Source organism: Pseudorasbora parva, chromosome 7 (genome assembly GCF_024679245.1).
Source record: "Pseudorasbora parva isolate DD20220531a chromosome 7, ASM2467924v1, whole genome shotgun sequence".
In the NCBI taxonomy this organism is placed as follows: Eukaryota; Metazoa; Chordata; class Actinopteri; order Cypriniformes; family Gobionidae; genus Pseudorasbora; species Pseudorasbora parva.
In genome coordinates, this window is record NC_090178.1 from 22503039 (window position 1) to 22529034 (window position 25996).

The 25996-nt window shown below is 37.4% G+C and overlaps 2 protein-coding genes across 2 annotated transcripts; both read right to left on the reverse strand.

The window, feature by feature from the left end:
• Nucleotides 1–3216: 3216 nt before the first annotated feature.
• cdh17 (cadherin 17, LI cadherin (liver-intestine)) lies at nucleotides 3217–18805 on the reverse strand. The gene is made up of 19 exons (XM_067448604.1): nucleotides 18732–18805; nucleotides 16471–16533; nucleotides 14791–14886; nucleotides 14511–14648; nucleotides 13629–13767; nucleotides 13342–13500; nucleotides 13085–13243; nucleotides 9699–9892; nucleotides 9436–9564; nucleotides 9134–9278; nucleotides 8764–8979; nucleotides 8609–8685; nucleotides 8314–8505; nucleotides 7983–8227; nucleotides 5422–5552; nucleotides 5112–5330; nucleotides 4211–4321; nucleotides 3989–4105; nucleotides 3217–3901 (listed from the first exon to the last, which is right to left on the reverse strand). The coding sequence occupies exons 2-19, from the start codon at nucleotides 16513–16515 to the stop codon at nucleotides 3813–3815; spliced, it is 2601 nt and encodes an 866-aa protein (XP_067304705.1). The 5' UTR covers nucleotides 16516–16533; nucleotides 18732–18805; the 3' UTR covers nucleotides 3217–3812.
• A 3089-nt stretch (nucleotides 18806–21894) lies between these two features.
• gem (GTP binding protein overexpressed in skeletal muscle) lies at nucleotides 21895–24852 on the reverse strand. The gene is made up of 4 exons (XM_067449643.1): nucleotides 23927–24852; nucleotides 23165–23241; nucleotides 22867–23071; nucleotides 21895–22697 (listed from the first exon to the last, which is right to left on the reverse strand). The coding sequence occupies exons 1-4, from the start codon at nucleotides 24243–24245 to the stop codon at nucleotides 22420–22422; spliced, it is 879 nt and encodes a 292-aa protein (XP_067305744.1). The 5' UTR covers nucleotides 24246–24852; the 3' UTR covers nucleotides 21895–22419.
• Nucleotides 24853–25996: the final 1144 nt, after the last annotated feature.

A 25996-nucleotide genomic window follows, 5' to 3' on the forward strand; every position in this document is an offset into this window, starting at 1 on the left:
GCCCGACCTAAAAATATTGTGGGCGGGGCTAAGTTCGGCTGGCATCCAAGCTAATGATCAGCATCATGGGACCAACAAAGCCTAATACAATTGTTTAGTTTTGTCAACTCAAAAATAATCCTGTAACCCTGAATTTGTTAAACTACCATCATGGTACAGGTCCCTGGTCAGTTAGTCTAGAGGGCCCGGGCCAAATCTGTCATTATTCCAACGTTTTCCATGAAATATTATGCAATAAAAAGTTAAACACTCCCGAAAAATTAACTATTCACACTCTTCAATGGTGGAGGCGCGCGCAGTGTGTCACGTGACACGTCACTTTTTATATAAAAAGATCGTCCGTGTTCTTAATTGTTTAAAATAAACAATTATCATAAGGGGGAATCTTGTGTCTGACGTTTATTTACACATTTTAAATAGCAAATTCAGAACATAATAAATCAGAACATAAAGATGGTAATGAAATTACGAGCATGACGTTGCATTCACGTTGCCAGTAAGGCCTACTGACCTGATAAGCATAAACAACTTGACTATGAGTTGCGGGGAAAAAACATCTTTTATAAATCAATTAAAGTGTATAGGTAGTGTAGCATCACATGAATGCCATTATTTTTAGACTAAACTTTCAAGTGATGATCAAAATCCTGTGCTCGTCCTTCCCAACCTTCCCAAACTGTCTATGGCCTAATTCATTTAACATTTAAGATATGTGGTTTAACTGTTGGCATGTTGCTATCTATTTCATGAACGATGAAAATGCTTGCAATAGTTTATTTTTTATATTATTAACATTATTTTTCAAACTGTTAGAAAACAATACAATTTGAAAGAGCTACTGTCATTCACACTTTAATTTCAGAGATTTGTTGCCTTATTGAAAAAAAGAGGCACTTGCTTTCATTAGTTTCTCTCATAGAGGACTTAGCAGTCTATTCATACTCACCTGGGTATAATGAATTTAATACCTTGATTAATTGTACATTGCTCATAGATGGTTGTGTTGCACTGAGCAGATGAAGATGAAAGCGCTCGGTAAGCCTGTGAATGAATATGTGCAGATGGGGTGGTCTGTATTACTGGTGAGTTAGTGCTGAGCTACAGATGGGAGGGTCAGTTGACACATGAATTTAAAGCATTCTCAATTTGGCTTTGCTTCTCATAACAGTTGTTTTGGTTTCTTTTTGGCAGAGGACCATCCAAACTGCCTAAAAGATGCGTGTGTTGTAAGAACAGGAATCGGCTCCTATATTTTCTTGTTTCTATGATTTCGGCGGTTGATAGCACGTGTTATGTGGGAGGGACAGAATCAGAAATTGAGATGATGATCAGATGGCTAGGCAAAAATGACCACGAACACGAACTAGATCCATCCACCACTCAGACATTCATCCATCAATCCGCCCATCCATTTTTCAGCCACAAGCAAGGTCAAGAGAGAAGTGCTGCTCATCTGTCCATCCATCTGATCATCCTTAGCTGTGGGATAGTGGCAAAGCCAGTGAAAGAGTGGAGATCTAAGTTCTGAGTGTAGTCTAGATTGACAACAACCAAACTGAATGGTGCTGTCTGTGAAATATGTGAGAGAGCGATTAATGTAAGCGATGTCCTAAATAGAATTTGAATTGAATTTGACTGTCAATAATACCCGTTAACGGCAACTGTAGGAGAGTGCAGGGCACAACCGAACACTTCTTGGCTATCTGTTATGTATAAATCCATTTGGGATTAAGAGTATTTTTTAGACACCATTTGTGGGGGATTTTTAGTTCCCAGCATGCTTTGTATATGGCTGGACATGGAGAGTAAAAATTGAAGTGTTATTTTATGTGTTTTTGAGTGAAGGGAAACATCTGTTAATGTTTAATATTCAGTTATGTTTGACATTTGAAAGACATTTGATCCTTACTTCTTTTTTTTTTTTTAAGTACATAGCATGTAAAACTTTATTTTTTATTTTTTTTTACAGTGTATGAGTGGAAATTATTTTATTCTACCTGTATATAATCTTAAAGCTTTCACTAAGAGAAAATAATGGAATGAACAAAAAATACAGTCAACAACTAAGGCGCAAAATGGCTCCAGTTATTACGTTGGAATGAAATGATGAAGCACTGAGTCAACTGAACTCTTCCCAGGTGAAAAATCTGTACTATTAAATGCATTAAAATGTACTTGAGTATCTTTTTAGTACAATACAAATATACTACAATGCATTTGAATACATTTAACAGTATGTCTTTTTCACCTGGGTTTGTGTGATATGAGACACAAGCCCCTATAATGTGTCCATTTAAGCAGCAAAACCCATAAACTTCTGCTTTTCCAAGTATCTGTACTCATGTTTATATATAAAGCTCTAAATGTTAGAATTATTTGGCTTGCTGAGGGTTAAAAATACAGGTTTCACTTGATGGTGATTGAAGTAGAGATTATCTGCACTTTTAACACTATTTGTATTGAGTCCTAAAGCTTAAAACATTATTTTTTTATTTATATTGTAATCTGTGTTTTCCCCAATTCCCCAAGTTGATCATGTAAACACACAACTTTCCACTCTTTTAACTAGTTGTCACCCATGACACCAGAGTGCAGGAAGACAAGTAGCTGTGTGTGTTTCTGAGTCCAAAAATGGACACAGAACCCCCACCGGATGAGCTCTGGCTATTATCAAACGTAGAGTATAATCACGTTTTTTTTTAGTATTACCACGTGACAAACTCCTCAGAGTCCGACCCCTCACTCAAACTATCTCAGTGAGTTAATTTTCTCTTGTTTTTGTGTTTGTTATGGAACATTGCTAAGAGACAGACACATATGAGAGTAATAGATCAGCATGAAGAGATGCAGACTAGTGATACAGACCGAGAAATTACGAGAGTGAGTTTTAGGCATCTCTGGTTTGTTTGATTGGTCATATTCTCTTCTTGACAGTAACATCTGTCTCTTTCAAGACCTGCAATGTATTATAAAACTTTATAGAAACACAGGACATACTATTACATAAGAATATATAAGATGTTATCTTAGAAGCTAAGTCTTTAATCATTACTATTATTTACTCTTGAAGAAAAAATATCCTTTACTCAAAAGCCAGGTCTTGTATTAATTTTGTCAAAATTTGGTTTTATATTACTATTACTTTCAATATAATTTACATGTTAACATGTTTATTCCAAAAATATCCATTTGACTTTAAGAAATAAAAAAACTGTATCTGGGTCAAAGTATTACTTTATTTACAGAATGAACAATTTCGGTTTTTCAGTCAACAAGCAAAAATGTTGCCATTCTGTGATTGTTATAACTTCTTCAATAATGGAATTACACTGTAGAACCTGACCTTTGACCTGCCCAAGAAGAAACGTCAAAAACAAATATATCTATAACATGGAAAGATTTTTTTAACACATTTGAACTGATACTTGGTTAATGGGGAATAAATAGAAGAGTTTTTTTATAGATTTAATCCATATGACAACACTCATTTCTCAAAGTACTCAACTGTACCAAAAATAGACCACAAATTCCAAGAAAACAACTGGTTTTGTGTTCCCTTTAAACACTAGGGCAATTATATTTATTAATTATTATATATGGCGATTAAGTCACATGGCGAATAAGTTACTAAAACAGTTATTAAAACTGTTAGATGATGCAAACCTTGAACATGCATATTTAATGATAATAAACCACTTTACAAAATAAAGGTTTGTGTGTGTGTTGAGGGTCATGGATGTCAGATTGCCTGGGTTGTGTACTGAATAATGTTATAGTTGACATGTTATCTCAACATGGCATTGCTTTATGCTCTATAGCATTGGTTTAGTCTCTACACCAGCTGCTGCTCTCCTCTGATCCTTCTTCTTGATCCGGTAAACAACAATGATCAGGAAGAGAGCTGGGGGAAAAAATATTAAACTCAATTAGCTTCTTTTTATGTTTAAATATTAAACGAGCAAAATTAGTTCCAACATATCAGTCTTACTGATGAAGCCGAATATTCCTGCCAGTATGCCGATGGTGCTGCTCATGCCTAGCTTCCAGCTGTGAGCTTCTGGCTCCTTGTAACAGTAGCCCAATTTAGTGCAGTTACATATACGCACTAAGAGAAAGAAATCTCAGCTTAGATGTCATACCATGCTAAAGTGCGAGCCTATGAGTGCATTGAATGTTATATATGAAATACAGAGAAAAAAAAATAGTTTACCATCAAACTTTTGAGTGATGCCCATCCCAGCATTGTCTTTGATGTTGATGGGAACACTGACATTCTGATCACTTGAGGGCTTCTTCTTCAGAATCAGCTTCGCTGAGGTTCCTGCAGATATCAAAACATGTTTACGCAGTTACAGCAGTAAATAAATTAAATGCAGACGTCATAAAGAACGGCTTGAAATACTGAATGCTGGGTTATTCTAAACCCTGGATAAGCAGAATCCTGGGTTATCTTGCTTCACGTTTCACATTGCTCCTAATTTACCCAGGGTTAAAAATGAATCCTGGTTATTCATGAACTGCTGTTTCACACTCTACATCCATAAACCCTAGGTTAACGTTCTTATTTGCATATTTACAGTGTCAGTGTCATTGATTTGACGATTATACACTACCCGACCAGTTTACATAAAGGCTCTAGCATTGCGCATCCTTATATTATATATATGGCTGACTGAACTTGCAAGTTCATTGAGAATGGGCTTTTCAAACTATAAATGTAAAAATGAAATGGTTTCTGTCACCATTTGATATTTTTCCACTCAAACGCAGAAATATAGGCCACTGTTTATAACACGTTATGTTTCTGTGACTGCACAAAGCAGGTGAATATAAGGCATGTGATTGGATGTCTGTTTCTAAGCATCTAGCAGTAACATTCTAACACAGCTTTATTTCACACTGTACAGATTTGATACCACCACAAAAGCGGTGCTAACCATGTTTCGGACTGTGGTAAAACCCCTCTTCTAAATTACAAGTGTGAAACCTCCCTTAACCCAGGGTTAAAAGCAGGGTTTAGAACTGTGATAACCCGCATTAAGCGCAGTGTGAAAAGTGTATAAGCCTGTTGTTTTTAAAAGCCACAGCAGCTAAACCAAAGATCTGCTCACCATCCACAGGTTTGATCTCAAAGTTTGGTGACTTGCGGTTGATGGAGAAGGTGAAAGGCTCCCTATAGGGGTCGGCATCCTTATCTACAGCAGTGAGTATCAAGGGAGTCATGTCTTGTATGCAGATGTAGTTCTGTTTCCACTGAAGTTTAGGGTAGTTGTCGTTCACATCCAACAGTTGAATATTCACCGTCATCTCAGCCTCCTGCTTGTCTCCCTCTGAAAGGAAAATAAATAGATTGTAATATTAACCAAATAACACTGGCCTGGTGAGACACAATGCTTCGGCGCTCTGCTGTGTTCTTCTCACCTGTCTCATAAGCGATGACTGTGAGAGTGATCTGTTCCACTGTCTCTCTGTCCAGAGCAGCTTTAGTCTTTAGTTCACCAGAGTCAGCATCCAGCTCCAACCAATTATGTTCATCTCCTTCCATCTTTAGCCTGACAAACAGAACATTTAAAAGCAGGAAATAGAAGAAATGCATTTAAAATTCGAATTATTACTAAAAAGAGCTATCAAACACGAGTTACGGCTCCCAGACAGCTATTTTAAATAACATACAGTGGAGGTGAAAAGTCTCAGACCACTTTAAAATGTGAGATTTGAAGAACCTTTTAAACCTAAATAAAGTAGGACTATTTTTAGGCCACTATTTAAAGGCATACTTCACCGCTTTTTCATATTAAACTGTTATTCCCTTAACTAAAACGAGTTGATACATACCTCTCTCGTCTGAGTGCGTGCACTTAATCTCTGACGCGCGATGACGATCTGATAGCATTTAGCTTAGCCCACAAAGCCCAGTTCATTCACTATGGTACCAAACAGAGATCAAGTTAGAAGCGACCAAACACCTCCACGTTTTCCCTATTTAAATACAGTTACACGAATAGTTGAACTATCAAGTATGATGACAAAATAAAACGTGGTGCTTTTCTAAGTGGTTTAAAAAGGAGAACTATAATGTATAGCAGAATAGAACTTCTGAGAGTACTTCCACTCGGCGCAGTAGAGTAAAGTCCTGTCTGAAAAAATCAAAGGGATTAGTTCTACTTAGTTAATCCGCGTAGAAAAGCGCCACATTTTATTTTGTGTCACCATATTTGATCGTTCAACTATTTGTGTAACTGTATTAAAATAGGGAAAACGTGGAGGTGTTTGGTCACTTCTAACTTGATCTCTGTTTGGTACCATAGTGAATGAACTGGGCTTAGTGGGCTAAGCTAAAAGCTATCAGATCGTCATCGCGCGTCAGAGATTAAGTGCACCCACTGAGACGAGAGAGTTATGTATCAACTTGTTTTAGTTAAGGGAATAACATAGTTTAATATGAAAAAGCGGTGAAGTAACCCTTTAAAGGGATAGTTCACCCAAAAATGAAAATTCTGTAAATTAATTACTCACCCCCATGACGTCCCAAACCCATAAGACTTTCATTCTTCTTTGGAACACAAATATCTTGATGAGTAATTAATAACAGAATTTTAATTTGGGGGTGAACTATCCCTTTAAATATGCAAAGTTGTGACATTGATCATGTGAACAAAACATCAGATGTTCTTGCTTTCATTGAAGCGCAAGATGCTTTTTTGGATTCTCAAATCATGTTGGAGAACATGATCAACAAGTTTTACAGAAACTTGTGATATTCACACAGCTTGAGTGCTTTAATTTAAATGGTTGTGCTAATAATTTGGAATTTAAAAATGTGTATTCAACTATTAAAATACAAAATATAATTTTCACAAGTGGTGTCTGACATAGGTACCTCCATTATATGTCAAACCACCAACAAATCTGACAACAATTATATCATAAAATTCCCTTCTTTAGCACAAAAAACTACTGTTCTTTCTTAATCTAGAGTAAAAGACCAGGAGATTTCTTAAAGGCCCACTGAAGTGCCTTAAAACGCGTCGCATTATTCAATGTGTTGACGTAATTTCCCCGGAAACAACTTCAGCTGTTAGCAGCTCCTCCCCTTTTTTGAAACAGCCAATAGTGTTTCGTTAATATACAGTTTGACTAGAGCGCAAGAGCGGACCATTCTCTGTTTGGTAAAGCCAGTTTCCTCTAATTCAAAATGGGTCGATATGTTTGTTGTCTGCGCAGACTCGCGCACATGATCCGCGCTGCGCTCTCGTGTCTGTAGTCTAAATGTAGACCAGAGCCGTTGGGGTGTGTGTGAGCTGCTGCGGTGCGTGAAACTACCGTGAAAACAGACTTTATTCGCCTCAAATGAAAGCATATTTACACTGAATCGTTTCCTATCACATATATAGTGTGCTATGTGCCTTTCACCATGTAGAAATTAGTAAATGTGTGTTAACAACTCCTGACCGATTTCAGCCTTAGCTTCGGCAGTGTAGGGGCGTGCTTTAGATTCTAGAGAGCATTTTGATTGGACTGGAGCTTTGACGAGAAAGTGAAATCTGCGATGATGTCACAAAGATCTGAGATTCGTTTTAACGGAAGTGGGAGACTGTACATTTTGAGTGCTTATATCTCCTAAATGCAAATGTTGTCATAGTTTTGGAACATACCAGCTTATTCATAACTTTAAGGCTGACACAGTCATACTAAAAGCTAAAAAACTTACATTTTGATTTCAGTGGACCTTTAAAGAAAATTATTTAAATTCAAAAGTAATGTTCTATTCTAGATCCAGTTCTAAGAAACCAATGTTTTTTTGTGTCACCCCTAGGCTTGGAATTATATGTGATCAGATCTCTTCCTTTTGTAAATTTGAACACATAACTGCTGGAACAGAACTTTGTCTTCAATAATGTTGAGAAGTAGCATAATCAAAGCACTGATTATCAGCTCATATATGATTTGATTATGTATGGAGACACAACGTAAAGCCTTACTTGATAGTCTTTCCCTCTGGATCCTTTGCTTCAGCCTTCATTATTACGGTTCCAATCGTGATGTTTTCTGGGACATTGACATTAAGAGTGTCCATTTCAAATTCTGGAGGCTCGTCCACGTCCACTAGCTGAATGACAACGACTGCTGTGGCATTTTCATCATATTCCACTCCTTTGATCAGGGGCTCGGGATTACGGGCAAAAATCTGAAGGTTGTAGACGCTCTGGAGCTCGTAATCCAATGGCTGAAAATCGAAAATATGAAAACAAAGAAATATAAGGGAGAAAAAGCAGAAATACAAAGTTTTTCCAATATGTGTCTTCTTGTTACCTGAGCGATGTAGACTCTGCCCATTCCTGTGGCTTCGTCAACCTCAATGGAGAAGAGGTTATGTGGGTTTCCAGCAGAGATATGATACTCCACCCTAGAGCTTCCTGTTCCTGGGTCATCTGCATCTGTGGCTTTGATCATGAGTAAAGTGGTGCCCACTTCAGCCAGTTCAGGAATACTGTGGGTCCCATACTGCAACAGGGGAGAGTATCAACAAGGGATTAGTTAATGTAATATTCAATAATCTACAAGAAGAAGGAATATACATTTTTAAGTAGTGAAATAAAATGTATACATCTTTTTTCTCGAAGACAGGGATTTCATCATTGATGTCGATGACCTTGATGACTACTTTACATTCTGTGGTGTAAACTACAAATAAGCGCAGACGTTAAAATGCACATTATTCGTCATAAATGTTCATTTTTAGTTCATTTGAGTTTGGTTTACCTGCATCAGTCACATTAAAGGTGAGCTCGTACTGAGATACCTCTTTCCTTCGAAAGTTTTGATTGGCTACTGTGATTTCACCATTTGTTTGGTCGATGGTGAACATTTTTTCAGATGGCTTGGTAGGCTTCTGACTCAGGAGTGTGTAGGTTAGTAATGAGTTCAGTGTGTTCTCCTTATCACTATCATGAGCTTGCAGAATGCCAATCAGATTACCTAAAGACATGCATATCATTAAAAATCTCAATGAAGGAAAAAGATCATCCAGTCTGAGAATACTAAAATACTGGTGTGAGGTAATTTGGACACCTCTGAATGCATTTGGTCAGTTTCCGATGCAAGGTGTGTTAAAACGCTCTCACATCATTACCTATAGGCTCCTTCTCCTGCACTTCAAACAGAGCTTCATCACACATAGGAGGGTTATCATTCACATCCTCCACCTGCACAATAATCTCCAAGGGGTTTTCCAACGCAACACCCTGTTCATCTTCTGCCATGGCCACCAAAATGTACTAAAACACACATAATTGTTATTAAAGGTCTGGCTTAAAATGCAACACTCAGTTTTATTCAATAAGTATCAGGGAGGGAAATAGGTTAGACCCCTGATGTAGTCTACAAACTGGTATTTACTATTTTTCTTTTCAGGTCAATTTCTCATCTATTTACCATATTTTTCTCTTCTCTGTCCAGAGGAGCTGTAGCATAGATCTCTCCATCTTGATTGATGGTGAAGGGGAAGGAAAGTCTTTCTTTCTGTACCAGTCTATATATCGCGGTGGGATCATTGCTGCGCACCTATTTTAAAAAAGCGTAATCATTTTGATGTGAATTTTTGTATACACTTCAGTAGAATACAATTATATGAATAAAAATGAAAAGTTTAGGCACTGCCTACCGTAACATAACATTGTTTTTAGATCCAGACTTACTGTGGCAAGATACAGAGGGTATTCCACCTCTAAATTTTCTCTAATGTTGATTTGTCCAGGGTTGACCCAGAGGTTTTGAATGATAGCTATGTTGACTCTTGTTGTGCTGCTCAAAGCATTTGGATCTCCCAAATCTTCTGCACGAACAATCAGTACATAGTCTGGATCCAGGAAAAGATTCACTTGTCTTCTTTCTGCTCAAACAAAATAACCACTCATTAATTATTACTGATTATTCAACTCTCATTGAATTTGATTGGCTGTGTGGCGTTACAAAGTGGCAAAATACCACTAGCCCTATATGTCAGAGATGTTTTTTTATCTAGCATTTGTTGAGGAAAAAAAACAATATCACACTCAAAGTTTTGCTCTTGTCCTGTAATGATGGGAGAAACAAAGCTTTTTGAAACTCTGAATAAATTTAACCAATTGCTTCGCAAAGTTTTTCAGTTAGATGTATCTATAGATGAAAACACAGCCCCCTTACAAATTCAACTTTTTACAAACCAACCGGTATTACTTTCAGGAAATTATAATCGAATTCAAAACAAAACTTTCGTAAGGTTTCAGAGCTTTATTAATTAGTGTTTCAAAATTGGTCTCACTATTGGTCTTAATATGATTGCACTGTAAAAAATGTCTTAGATAATAAATAAGGTTTTTCATGTCCATTTGTGTATTTATTTGGCAAGTAGCTCTGGTGTTCACCTTTAAAGGAGGGGTCGCTTTAAAATGAAAATGACCCGATGATTTACTCCCCCTCAAGCCATCTTAGGTGTATATGACTTTCTTCTTTCTGATGAACACAATCTGAAATTGAATGCGAAAGGGCGGTCTGGCGGAAGATAAATATTTTACTTTGTGAAGTTTTGAATGGATTTGTTTCCATTTATTAGCGTAAATTAGGCCTTTATTAACCCCCTGGAGCCGTGTGGAGTATGTTTATTATGGATGGATGTGCTTTTTTGAGCCTCAAACTCAATGGACCCCATCAGTGCCATTATAAAGCTTGGAAGCGTCAGGATATTTATTAATATAACTCGGATTGTGCTCATCAGAAAGTAGAAATTCATATACACCTAGGATGTCTTGAGGGGGAGTAAATCATGGGGTCATTTCCATTGTAAAGTGAACTTTCAATCAGTAAAATATTATTCCTTAGCATTTCATGAAGTGACAGACCTGCACATTTCTGTTAGTAACATGATGTTGATTGATTTGAGCTGGGAATGCGGATGCTGAATGGTGAACTAATCTGGGTCAAATCCTGCCTCATTTCTGAGACTGTTCACTGTTTTAATCTGCACTGATGATGGGCTGAACTGCTTGAGCTCAGTTAATGACTGCGTTCTTATTTACAGCACGTGGCACATTCCACACACCCGAGCGAATGTAATCACAGAAGTGTTCATCATTAACACACCAGTTTAATCTGAGTGTGTATGTGAGAGTACTGTAATCAGCTCTGTTCATGACATGCCCCAGATAGCAGGTACATCTAAGATGTCTGCTAAAGAGCGCTTAATCTGGAAAACATCCGTTGTGTACAAACATCTGATAAACATCTTAGAAAAAAAAAAACATCTCAGTTTTACATACATTCTAAATAATCAACATCTTAACTAAACTTCAAGACCATTTTTTGGGATTTCCACCTGGATTTGGCCTACCCAAATGGAAAAGCTTCCCATACACACATACAGTGGTCTAAGTTCAAAATTTTGATGTAATTTTACAGGAAACCCTTTGAAGTTACATAAAACACTGCTAAAAGTAATAAACATGTAAGTATATCTTGTCTAAGCTGTAATAACCCCCCCAAAAAGTAGGCGCTTTTTTATTTATTTTTATAAATTCATTTTTGAAAGTGTGTAACTCAGGCCCTGTGTGCTCTAGGTTTCTGCAGTCAGTTTGTAGCCTGACAAGCCAGACCCACATCAAGATGTTTGGTCTGGAAACTCACCATAGACAGGGCGCAATCCGAGGGGCGGGTTAAACGGTTGTCTTTCAAACTCCCTCTACACGCGATAGGATAGTGCTACACCAACCAGAGCAACTAAGGTGAAGCAGAGCTCGCTGACTGATTAAACATTCGCTGTATCCGGTCGGCTAAACTCCGAACACATCTTCCCTTTTTAAGAATGACTTCAGTGCCGTTCTTTGTTCTTTTCTCAGAGAAAAGCTTAACTCCAAGTCTTCCTGGATCGCGGTCAAAGCTGATTCGAAAGACCGCCGCCGTTCGCCAGTTTTTGTGTTTACTAGAAGCACGCAAGCACAACTCGGCCGTCGTCATTATGGCCCCGCCCGCTGACTCTATACACGATGTGATTGGGCCGTCCAGATTCTGAGGAATACAGCTCAGACGTGTATTGAGAGTTCCTAGACGACACTTGCGGGCAAATTAAATTTGCTGCCGCTAGGGTGCGTCTAGATTTCTAGGCTAGTCAGTTTGGTTTGTTTCCACTAAATTCTAGAAAATAGTGGAAAAAAGAAGTTTGTCTGTGTCATGTATGTAAGATTTATTCAAATGGGTCTGAAGGGATGACCCCCCCTTTCCCCCCTCCCCTGACCTTGCTACCCCCTCCACCACCTCCTCCCACCACCATATACAGTGATATAAATGCAATATCCCAGTGTCATTAAATTAATTATACACGCTGGAAGCAGCCCAAACTGTCTGCAGGGTCCTAGAGCACACAGAGCCTGAGTTACACACCTTCAAAAATGAATTTATATTAAAAAAATCTAAAAGTGCCTAATTTTTTGGGGGGGTTATAACAGCTTAGACAACATATACTTACATGTTTATCATTTTTAGCAGTGTTTTATGTAACTTTAAAGGGTTTCATGTAAAATTACACCAACATTTTGATTCTAGACCACTGTATGTGTGTATAGGAAGCTATTCAATTTGGGTAGGCCAAATCCAGGTGGAAATGTTACCTGAGTAATTCAGTGTAAATACATTACTTTGTGTAAAACAAATGCCAAAGTGATGCATATCTCCAGAAAGTAGAGACTCTAAGCTTTCAAATGATACCACATGACATAGCTCCTCCACAGACATTTAAAATTGAAAGTATATACATGACGATGTCATTCCCGACCCTGTACAGGGTCCATGTCTATTTAACATCTGACAGGAAATGTCTTAGACATATTGCAGATGAGTAAATTAATTCAATGTCTCTGTGACGTGCGTCTATCAGGGGTTCTGTCCTCCCGCAAATACTGGTTTCCTTTGGTCCATTTATATATTTCTGAAAGTTCTGTGTTATTTATTGTGAAATTCTAGTAAATGAGTCTCTTAACTGCTTTTTCAAATACTCCTCTGAACACAAATCTGTTAAATAGCATGATCATTGTGTGTGTTTCTGTGTTCTCACCAACACGCTCGATGCATGTGTAAAAGGGGTTGTTCTCTAGTGGTATGTTGTTCTTTGGAATACAGTAGTCCTCAAACTTTTTCCTCAGGACATCAGGACTGCCACGGATCTCCCCATGGCTGTAAGTTAAGGCGGGCCTGGCCTTCAGAAACTCCGCTCCTGCAATACAACAGCAATATAAAGAAATAATCACCCAGTAAAAATAACACGCACATTTGAGTTTTCCATTTATTTTTGTTCCAGATGTGTTGATGTACCTTGGTCTGTTACAAAGATCTCTCCACTGTCTGGGTTTATGTCAAAGTAAAATGTGTTTCCGGAATTGGGGATTTGGTTCACAATGCTGAACTTCAGTTGAGCATTTACTGTGTTGGGATCATCTGCATCTGATGCGAACACCTGCATGAATATAAATCCTGCATGCACACAAGATTAAAAGTACAGTGAAAAGTGAGTACATGGACAGTGTTTCATTGTTTTATTTTAACAGTTTAGAGAATCAGCAAGTTTTAGCATCCAGTGATAATGTGTGCGTTTCTCTCACCTGCAGGTGAATGCTCTCTAACACTGCCACTGTACTGACTCTCACTAAAGACAGGGATATTGTTGTTGACATCCACAACTTGCAAAACAACTGCGTAAGGCCCATCGACAGTTTCACCATCTTCTGAAAGTGCTTCAATCTGAAGAGAAACACATATTTTAGAATTGTTTATATTATAATTAATATTAACATGTTGACATATTTTTTAAGTCTTGCAGTATGACGTGCAATAATTTAAAAAAAAATTGTATATATATAATACAAATTTATTTTTAACATACAATATTCCTCTCTAGGACATAAAACTATATAATAATTATATAAAATTATTTGATATATTAAATAATTTAAATAAATAATTAAATTTAAATTAAATTAAATAATATAATGTATATATTCAATTTTATATAGCAAATAATTTTATATAATTATTATATAGTTTTATGACCTAGAGAGGAATATTGTACATTAAAAATAAATGTTCATTCCACAAAACTATTTAAAATGAACTAGTGAAGGTAATACATGGATTAAAAATTGCGAAAATAAATGGTTACCGGTTTAAGGACCTAAAATATAGACTTTCCTTATGCACATATTTGAACCCAAAACCATGTTGCTAAAAATAAAACATGGATGTGTTATACATCAATGTGTTATGGGCATACTAGAAACAAACAACGTATGAATGAATGAATGAATGAATGAATGAATGAATGAATGAATGAATGAATGAATGAATGAATGAGGCATATATATAATGCTTTCATATGAACTACTGTCCAGGGTCTCTCCTCAACCACCACCAACGTAGGCATTTGTGTCTTTTCAAAGACCAAAGTGCTTGCATGTTATGTGTAATGCATCATACTACAATATTACCTCTAGATGGTGGTTTTTCTCATGGCTCCATTCCAGAGGTTCCTCCAGAAATAGCCAGCCGTCTGAAGAGATACTGATCTTTCCTTCCGTCTCTCCACTTACAACGTATGAAGAGACATCTTCCGATGCAGATGTAAACTGAACAAAGAACAGATTTCTAGAATATTTTCAATGAAAACATTCAACAAATTATACTGACCATACATTTATCGATAAATGTTCTAATAAAAAAAAAAAAAAAAAAAAAAACATTCAAACCCTAGAACGGAGCCTACAGTACCTGGTAAATGGCATATGGAACAGGTGTAGCCTCTGGCACATCTAAAACTTTATGTCCTAATGGCCCTTTTTTGTCCTCCAGACCAATCCCATGAGCCTTAGAGAGGAAAAAAAAGTTCTGAGTAAGAATTATGAAGCTGTATGAAAAAGAGCACCCTATTGTTGCTAAATAAAAATGTACTAATTGACAAAATCACCAATATGCACAGATCAGGCATAACATTATGGCAGATGAAGTGAATAACACTGATTATCTCTTCATCACAGCACCTGTTAGTAAGAGGGATATGTTAGCCAGAAAGTGAACATTGTGTCCTCAAAATTGATGTTAGAAGCTGGAAAACGTAAGGATTTGAGTGAGTCTGACAAGGGCCAAATTGTGATGGCTTGACAACTGGGTCAGAGCACCTCCAAAACTGCAGTTCTTGTGGGGTGTTCCCGATCTGCTGTGGGAAGTGTTTGTCAAAAGTGTTCCAAGAAAGGAACAGTGGTGAATTGGCGACAGGGTCATGGGCGGCCAAGACTCATTGATGCACGTAAAGACCGTGTGTCCGATCAAAGAGACAAGATTCTGTAGCTCAAATTGTTTCAGAATACTTATTGCAGTTTGTTGTGTATGGACCTGCATAGCCGCAGACCAGTTAGGGTGCCCATGCTGACCCCTGTCCACCGCAGAAAGTGCCAACAGGTCTGGCCTGGTCAGATGAATCACATTTTCTTTTACATCACGTGGATGGCTGGGTGTGTGTGTCACTTACCTGCAGAACGTGGCACCTGGATGAAGAAGGCAAGCCAGCGGAGGCAGTTTGATATTTTTGGGCAATGTTCTGCTGGGAAACCTTGGGTCCTGCCATCCATGTGGATGTTACTTTGACACGTACCACCTACCTAAGCATTGTTGCAAACAATGTACACCCTTTAATGGATATGGTATTTCCTGGTGGCTGTGGCCACTTTCAGCAGGATAATGTGCCCTGCCACAAAGCAGGAATGGTTTAGGAATTGTTTGAGTACAACAACAAGTTTGAGGTTTTGACTTGGCCTCCAAATTCCCCAGATCTCAATCCGGTTGATCATCTGTGGGATGTGCTGAACAAACAAGTCCGATCCACGGAGGTCCCACCTCGCAACTTGCAGGAATTAAAGGATCTACTGCTAACATCTTGTCGCCAGATACCACAGCACACCGTCAGGATCTAGTGGAGTCCATGCCAGGGCGATTTTGGCAGCAAAAGGGGGGCCAACACAATATTAGGAAGGTGGTCATGTAATGCCATATGATGTACCATAGGATGTCAGTTATTAATCTAGACAGTCATGAGCAACATTAGCGGCTTGTATTTTTTCTGAGAATGGGATTTCCTTGCAAATCACCCTACATCTGACCACACTTCCTAATAAATCAGAGAATAAAGCATTTTAATTACTATATTGTCTTTCTACAACATAAGCAGTAAATATGTGAAGGTCGGAGTATTTGCTCAGTTTGTGGATTATTTATGTAAAACAAATCATTTAACTTTCCACTGGCTGAATGAATCCAGATTATGTCAAGTCTTTGATTAATGGAGTGTGGGCAGAAAATGGACTTCAGCACAGTTACTCATTTATGGACAGAATAAAAGATTGTAAGGAGACTACAAGGTCACCAAGTTAAAATCCTACTTGCACACACACTTACAATGCTGACGAGAAGGGTCAAGTAAAGCAAACGCGCACCTCTCATCTTCCCGACCAACAAAACCTGATGGAAAAGATATGAAAACATTGCCTTTAATAAAAATCACCTTACTATAGAAGCAATTATAATTTATAGCAGTGACATTTGTTTGTCATATAACTTTATCAGATATTTTCCCTGACATGATGGAACCTGCTGTGCAAACTGAGCAATATTAAAGCATATTTGGAGACACATGGTGTCAGAAATGTTCCAATCAGGAACCATCTGCTTCTTTAATGTTAAACTTCAGTCAATGATTGTCAGCGAAAAGTACTATTCAACCATAAGTCCTGAGTAATATTTTAAACATTACAAATATTTCAGCATATAAAAGATGGCTTTTCTTAGGTCTCATACATCCTTACAAATAGTGGATGTGATGGTGACATCATGACTCTTCATGTGGTACAGTGTGTGTGTGTGTGTGTGTGTGTGTGTGTGGGCATGTTTTTGTGACATATGAGGACACAAATGTGTATAATGACATGTGTGTGTGTGTGTGTGTGTGTGTGTGTGTGTGTGTGTGTGTGTGTGTGTGTGTATGTGTGTGTGTGTGCCTGTGTGTGTGTGGTTTCATGAATCGCAGCCCATAAAAAGGTTATTTAAAGGTCACTTGGCATTCTAGTGTGGAGGCCGTCCTGTGCCAGACAGCACTGAATAAGTGCACGTGTCACCGCTGCATCACAGTTTATTACATTTTACAATGTCTGTACTGACAGTTATATTACAATGCCTTTTAAACAAATTAACCATTAAATAATGATGTACATGTGGATCCACTCATCTGATAAGAGGAACAGGCCAAAATATTATATGGTTATATGGTGTTTCAATATTTCATTTATTTTTGTCTCTTTTTTTACCTGCAAACATAATTTTCTTTCTTTGTCTGATTTCCTGCGTTGCAATACATGGTGAAACCTTTTTGCATTTTCAGGGTCATTTCTCAGTTTCAAAGAAACAATATCAATGAATTCTCATTTTATAATAACTTTTTGAAGAAGTTGCTTTGTTAAAGCTAAGAAAATTATTGGTTTCTCAATTTAACATATCAGTCACATAATTTATACTGTAAATTTTTTTAATAATAATTGATTTGTTGAAAAAAGAAAGTAACCTGATTGCCTTAAAATGATAAATTCACTGAAACGGAACATTTTGAGTTGATAGAAGGAAACAGAACAAGGTAAATGAAAGTTGCAGATCATTAATACAGCAAGTTGCGTACAGGTGTGGTTCCATACTTCAGCTCAACCATATTTATCTAGATAATCAATAAACAGAATTATCTAGAAATGTTTAGTGTTCACACACTGTGTGTATGAACAGATAAGCATCTTTAGATAAATCTTACTGTGTCGGTTTGAGGTCTTTCCAAGAGTAGGTTAAGCTGTGTCGGCAGTTCTACTGAAATGTTGTATTGAAATAAGCTGTATGGTTTAGTGCTTTACTGATACTGGATTTTTATTTCTCTTGTATCTGTCAGATCTATTGTGAAAGACTGACACGCCTTGAGACAGATGTGACACAAGGTGACATTGAAGTTAAGTGACCTCTGATAAGCTACTTCTTCTTAAAACTCAGTCAACACTATACAGATAAATTATTGTCTCCTTATATCTGTGCCTACGTACTTAAGGAATTAGGGCATTCTGGTGCATAATCTGAAATCAATACTCATTCTCCATACTCAAAGTGGCAGCTGTAAGAATGAAAGTAAAGCAAATTCTTTACAATTTCAAACCTAAAGTGTTTGAACCCAAAATTTTGGTTCAAACACTTTAGGTTTGACATTTTAAAGAATTTTTACATGTTTAAAATTTAAAGACATTTTTAGTATCGAGGTCTGAGAACAAGAGGCCTTGCCTTCCAGCCAAGGCTTGTGACCTCTGATGACATTCTAACAGTATGCGATCAAAAATATCACAGGCCCACTTGTTGCTCTAGCAAATCTGCTCATAAACATGCTCACACCCAGAACGCAATACGACAATGCTACAGCAAGTTTCGATATCTTTAAATGCCCTTCCACATAAGCTGCTCTACACCCTTCTAGAAGCACTCAGCAAAGTCAAACAAGACCCCAGCCTGTCAAGACATCAAAAGCATCACAAAGCACATGATGTGTTGTTAACTAAAATACTTTTTTTTTTTTTTTAAATCAGCCTAAAATGAAAGACAACTAAGAAGAAAGCTAAGAAAGGATAAGACGCACAGACCTGTCAGCAGAGCTCCTCTCCTCAAAAGACTGAGGTTTCAGTCTTGACAAGCTTCCTGCTCAAGTCAAAGTTTAACTCTACTTTATTGAGGCTAATCATTATCTACTGATTCACCATGAAGGGGAGTGGACTGTAAATGTAAGGTATATTTTATGGCACCATTTGGCGAAAAGTATAATGGATCAGTGGATGGCATTTTATTAAAGCATTTTATTAAATGCATTTTATTAAAGTCACCATGAAGTCAAAATGGACATTTTGTATGTTTTTATGGAATATATAAATTATTTATCCATTATTTAAACCGTGTGCCTTCAGAATCTTTTACTTTTCTGATGACGTGTTTATTGGCATGAGGGCGGGACAGCCTGTCACTCGCATGAGATCACAGCAATAGCAAAGAACCATACAATCAATTCCCATTGGACAAAAATCTCGCCCTATACATTTTTTACTTGTTGAAGAACATACATCACAACAGGGAAGAAAAGACTATCCAACTTCATGCCAACTTAAAAGGACACAACAAGGGAGTCCAATTCTCACCGCCAATTTCAAACTGTATGGCAGCCCTTTGTGGATTTCCTAAAGCCTGAATAATGTATAATTTATTGTTCTCACTGTACTAATTATTTTATGTCTAAGCCTTGTTTATGCTAGCTCAACCCCTCATGTTTTTGTTATTTTTTTTGTTTTTTATATATATATATATATATATATTTACTTACTTTCTTTTTATATTTTTTTATATTTTTTTGTTTATTTCTTTTGTTATGGGTATTTTGTCTGGTTTTCTTTGTTTTCTTACATTCATACACTATGCAAAAAATTTAAATAAAATATAAAAAAATAAATAAAAAAAGGACACAAAAGCGTTCATCCACAATCTCGTCCATGTGACTTCCTCTATAATCAGCCTTACTTTAATATTTTCTTTGCAAGATGATTAGGGCAAAGGGGACATAGCACAATTCTGAGGACAAGCTTGAACAAAAAGTGAAAACGTCTCTGAGAACAAGCTGCGTGAGATGAAAATCACAGTGCATTCAGAGAGAGCGTAAAGGTCACCTTCGCACAGCTGTGTGCTCGCAATCTTAAGTAAGACAGGCCTGCAATCTTTGGTCCTTGATCTCTTGACGGACTCTGGCTTGGTTGTTCTCCATGAGTTCTTCCAATACTGAAAATGAAAACATTTGCAAGAACTTCTGATGATATTCATCAATGGCACTTAAAGGGATAGTTCAGCTAGAAATAAAAACTTCATTTACTCACACCCATGTCGTTCCAGACCTGCATGTGGCTTTATTTCTTCTGTAAAACATAAAAGAAGATTTTTTTTATTATTATCATGAAAATCATAAAGTCCTTTGTTGTTTTGTGCCCCGTTCATTTTCATTGTATTGATAAAAACAACTGAAACCTTCTTCAAAATATCATATTTTCTGTTCCACAGAAGAAAAAAAGAATCATTTGATGATTTAAAAATGATTAGAAACATTCTGATTTATTATTCTCGTCAGCACACTTTTTATATAACGACACAAATTAAAGCAATCAAATATTGTACGTTAACTTCTCGAAAATCTATTGTAATGACTTCCTGTAAAAGTGATTGTTTAAATGTAAATGTCTATGGCTAAAGGCACCTTGAGTTGTAGTTACTCAGGAAGTTCTCATGCTTTTCCATTGACTAATTATGCAGCCATATCAGCAATATGGAGAGAAGGATGGGGGTAAAGGTTAAGATTAGGAATGAAGATATTTACTGCAGGCATGATACTAAAACCTGTTGCTGATTATGTGAACTACGTTTTTAATAACATTGCAACATAGTTGGTGTTTCAAATTTGCTATAAAATGTAATCGAGTCCACCTGCTGCCTCATAGCAGAGCTGGCCTCAAAATGAGCAATACCACACAATCTGCTAGCCTGTCTCACTCAAATAAACAGGCAACAGCTTCCTAGCTTCAGTCTTACACATTTTTGATACATGCAGATACGTTTATAAATTATTCAATATTCAGACAGCAGTGATCACAGTTGAATGTGTCATTAATTTGTCCTTCTCACCTTTGAAAGGGAGTGTTTCTGAATAACAGGAACAAATGTGTTCCTGTAATACACATTTATTCACTAGTAGGGGTGAATTGTGATAAATACACCATGCTATACAAGTAATCTGTGAATTATCTTTATAGATAATTATAGATATCTTTATATCAGTTAGCTAACACTTTACAATAAAGTCACTTGCATTAACTAACAATTAGGAAGACATTAATCTTTATTAATGTTCATAAAAAACTGTTCACCATTACGCTAGTAGCCATCAGATGGGTACATGGTGATCATAAAGGGATGGACATGGTCAGAAACAATGCTCAGGTAGGCCGTGGCATTTAAGCGATGCCCAATTTGCACTAAGGGGCCTAAAGTGTGACAAGAAAACAACCCCCACACCATTACACCACCACCACCACCACCAGCCCGCACAGTGGTAACAAGGCATGATGGATCCATGTTCTCATTCTGTTTACGCCAAATTCTGACTCTACCATCTGAATGTCTCAACAGAAATCGAGACTCATCAGACCAGCCAACATTTTTAAATAAAAAAAAAAAAAACGCTCCACTGACATTTATAATTTAGGGTAGGCTAAGGACAATGATGAACTAAAAATGCTTTTCATAAACGCACAACAAGGTTGTGAAAACGATCCCAATTTCACAAAATTGACTAAAAACCCTGTATTGTGCATGTCAGGCCAGTTGGCGATATCACTTTAAAAAGAATCACTATAAACTGAACACATTATACGCATGCTCATGAAGTCGCCCTTCTCACAAATTCACATTTTTGTAGGATGTGTACGAAAAACTGGGCTTTATCAGGCAATGGCTTGTAAGGCAGTGTTTTGAGCACGAAGGCCCCTCACAGAACTAATTTCGGACAGACTTCTTCTTAGGCAGTGTAACAGTTTAATGATCTACAGCAAAATAGAGCGAGCTTTGGTGAGAACTAAGAACTTTGGTTTTCTGTTTTAGTAAAAAAAAAAAAAGAAAAGTGTTGTGTTGTGTTGTGTAAAAGGCCCTTAAGCCAATCCCCAAAGCATTTTTGAAGAAATACAGCATATGTATCATAATAACATGCCCCCATATTCACACCACAGTAACAGCTGGTGTGTGTTTTTCGTCAAGGTTAATGTATTTTCAGCTTTTCTGGATCATGTGTGCACTTTCAAAAGAACTAAAGTATTTCAGATTTATCATAAAAAAACAAAATATTTTATTTCTTCTGGATGCTAAACACTCGAACTGAGCAAAAGTTTGGGGAAAAAACATGTTTTTACACACACAAGGTACGACAGAGTTCTTACAATACAATTCAAAAGCAAACCAATCAGGGAGATTATTAAAAAATGAAAAGGATTGGTTTTGACTTTTTAGGGTTCCCAGAAAAACATGTATTTTGCATGTATTTTGAAAAAGGATGATAGGTAACACTATAGCATTCTGTCCTTCACAGAGGGAGCGAGAAGCCTGTAATCATTGCTTTTCTACAGTATAGTCTAATATAGACACATTGCTTTCTTCCAATCACTTACAGTAAAACAAGCACTTGATCAGATACTTTGTACCAAAACTTAGAATACAATTCAAACATTCAGAGCCATTGGAGGTCACACACTAAAGACTCATCAGGTCATGACATGACTTAGACTTCAGATTAAAGGCTGCTTGCTTGTTCTTCTTAGCAACCATTTTGTTAATGAAACGTTTCGCTTTCTTTGGGAGACTCTCCCGACGGTTTTGAAGAGAACAGCGCCTGGTGACCGTCTCCACGCTGTTTCTTCGTAGACGGAGCTGGCGGATGATGCCCTCAAACAGCGGCCAGACGTTGTGTTGCATTGCTGCTGACGTCTCAATGAATTTGCAGTCAAAGACAGCAGCCGACGCACGGCCCTCTGAAAAATAAGAGTAGAAATAAAGTATAAAATGAAAATTCTCAGTGACAAGCTTAAACAAAGCACTGAGTGGATTCACAGATTACGATTAAAAGGCTGGTTTTAATGCTACTGAAGTAACTTTATTTAAGATAAGGAGCTGAATGTAAGAGTTGTACTATATACTGACCATTAATGGACACTTCTCGGCAGCGGACGAGGTCACATTTATTGCCGACCAGGATGATTGGAGTGCAGTCAGCCTCACGTTCACGCCGGACCTGAATACGAAGCTCTGATGCACGAATAAAGCTTGAACGATCTGTTATGGCATACACTATGATGAAAGCATCTCCTGCTTGCAAACATCTCTCCTGCGTCCAGCTGCCCTCATGCTGATGAACACAAAAATTAGAATGTCTCAGAATCTCTAATTAATTTATAATAATGTATATTAATATAAATTGCTGACAAACTAAAATTGTTACCTGTGAATCCCACATGTCGAGAAGGGTAACGCTGGCCCTCTCACCGTCTACTGTAATTGTCTGCTCAAATACTTCACCTATAAAAACATTAAAAACTTGGTTATGAATACTGGCCATGGCAAAAACACAGATAATTATAGGCTATTCTGACTTTCTTTTAGAAAGTACAGGCTTATAAATTATTATAGCCTATATTGACAATAAAAAAGTTTTCAATAAAAACTCTTGTGACTTTGTAATTCCACACTGTGGCTTTGTAATTCTGAACATATGATCCGTAACTGTTTAATTGTAGGATTATGATAGAATTTTTTCATTTATGAACCTCAAAAATACAACCGCAATGGGCTTAAGGGGGTTAGTTCATATTATATTATAGCCTATATTGAAGAATATTGGTAAACAAACAGTTGATTTATCCTACATTGACTTGCAGTTCTTTAAAAACAACATAACATACAGCTTGGGAACAACTTGAGTGTGAGCAGCCTAAATTATGACAGAATTTTCCTTTTTGGGTAAATATAGCTGTAAGTGGAACTTTCCCAGATAACAATTTTTGGTTCCCAGAACGTTCTCTGTAGGTTAAAAAAAAACACAACTAAGAGAACGTTCTTATTTGGTTCCCCACAAAAATAACCATATGGGAATGGTCAACCACAATAGTGTTTACTGGGGTATCAGTGAATACTTTGTGATTATCTGCGATAGACTATAGTTAATATTTCAGTGAACAGGAGTATACAACTGAGGTCAACATACCTTCATACAACTCGCATTCGCTGCCCATGCTGTCTGGCGCCCCAGCGAATATACTTGCGAGCGCGGACTTCCCGACGCCGTCGTCTCCAAGCAGGACAACAGTAAAGGGTCCGACCGATGCTGGAGTCGCACACTCGGTTGAGAGAGCGGAGTCTGAAGAGGCAGACGAGCAGGAACTAGACCGGGAAATACCACCGATGTCAGGGCGCCCGAAAGCATCGCTGAGCAGCTGCCCACCGTCCGTCCCGCAGATGCTCCACCGGTGCAGGTGATGCTGAACGCGAATGCTGTGGCGCCGCATGCTCGCCAGCAGGGTCATTTGTGCAAGTCGGCGACAAACACTCGATAGGTTAAACGACGGTTGTCTCTTTGAATGTGCCTAAAGCGAAGAATTAAAGGACGGTGTAAAATTGTGCTCCGATAATAGGACCAGTCCCATCCAACAGAAACTTGCTCACCAACATCTAATTACTCTCGGCTTCGTTGTCTTCAATTAAGCACAACTAAATGAGGCTTGGTGCTTTTTGCTCTGGTAATCCTGTACGTCTGTATTTTAAGCAGTAATGTGCTTTGAGTCCTCAGTGCAGTTCACGGTTATATTAAGGTCTCAGCAGCAGTGAAGTGAGGATTTCCTTGACGTCACTTCTCCCTCCCAGTGAGCTTCAGCGGGTCTTTCCTTATGCAGTGTTTCATCTCTAAACGTGATTCCAGTGCTAAGGGTATGCTCGGAAATTGGAGAGAAAAACAGATTTAGGTGGGTGTGTTTTGGACTTCCAAAGTGGACACTTAAGATATTGATTTAACGTTAAGCACAATAATTTACAGCAATTGATTGGCTATGATTTTTTTTGCGATATTTTTTGATTAATAACAATTCATTTTTCTATTAACAAATAAAACATTTAACATTAAAAAAACATGTAAGCGTTTTATGTCCTATTTTTACTGCATCCCCCCCCCCCCCCCCCACACACACACACACACACTTTCCATCATTTTAACAACCCTTAAAGAGATAGTTCACCCCAAAATTTAAATTCCGTCATCATTTACTCACGGTCAAGCTGTTCCAAACCTGTATGAATTTCTTTGTTCTGCTGAAAACAAAAATATATATCTGGAAGAATGTTTGTAACTAAAGATCTCGGCAGCCATTGACTACCATAGTATTTTTCCCGCACTATGCAAGTCAATGGCTGACGAGATCTTGCTTTGTGTTCAAAATAAAGAAGATTATACAGGTTTGGAATAACATGAGGATGAGTAAATGATGACAGAATTTACATTTTTTGGGTGAACTATCCCTTTAATATAGTCTTACACCGTATAAATGAGTCTTTCTTATATATGAAAATACATCACTATCTTTATATTTCAGGAAAGGATGCAAATGGATGATCATATGAGGGTTTTTTTGGCAACCTTTTCATCTATATCTAGATTTTTTTTTAATCTGTAATTTACAGATGCATGCAGATACTTGCATGTCTGAAATGCTGCATACAAACACCAAACAAAACGATTGCGGGTGGCATTGTTAAGGTCAGTGACATTATGCAACCTTGATTTGTATGTTGGTTAGCACAGTAAACCATTTAATGCCAGGTTAAATCAGGACACCTATCAGGATAGTAGATCCCATAAGGACATTTAATTGTATTCATTACAGACACAGACAAACTCACTAGTCACTAGTTGTCAAATCTATCTGTCTGGTACAGCAGGTACTATATTCTAAATATAGTATATAATATACATTTTATATAAAGCTCTAGACATGTTCTGAATTGAATGTAGAATGCAAATTACAATCTGAACCTCTGTAATAAATGCCTCGGACATTTTATTTCTGTCATGACTTCTATGCAAACAACAATCCAAAAGAGACCAATGTGACCAAAACTGAATCAAACCAAGACCAAATTCTCAGTAGGTTCCATCAGTCTTTTCAATATTATGTGGCGTACAACACCAAATATTCATGCTCTCTATTTCACGTATGTGCAAACGTGCATATAAACACGTACCGAGATGCAGATTATATTCACCCTGCAGCTCAAAAATGAGCCA

Bases quoted from the DNA above. Each gene is read 5' to 3' on its own strand.
- gem (XM_067449643.1), bottom strand. From the start codon at position 24,245: ATGACCCTGCTGGCGAGCATGCGGCGCCACAGCATTCGCGTTCAGCAT. The intron at 23,242-23,926 runs GTATGTTGACCT...ATGTTTTTATAG, and splicing joins CGAATGCGAGTTGTATGAAG to GTGAAGTATTTGAGCAGACA. The intron at 22,698-22,866 runs GTCAGTATATAG...CTTATTTTTCAG, and splicing joins CCGAGAAGTGTCCATTAATG to AGGGCCGTGCGTCGGCTGCT.
- cdh17 (XM_067448604.1), bottom strand. From the start codon at position 16,515: ATGAGAGGTGCGCGTTTGCTTTACTTGACCCTTCTCGTCAGCATT. The intron at 8,980-9,133 runs GTAATGATGTGA...GCATGTCTTTAG, and splicing joins GCAGGAGAAGGAGCCTATAG to GTAATCTGATTGGCATTCTG. The intron at 5,331-5,421 runs GTGAGAAGAACA...TTTTCCTTTCAG, and splicing joins AGTCATCGCTTATGAGACAG to AGGGAGACAAGCAGGAGGCT.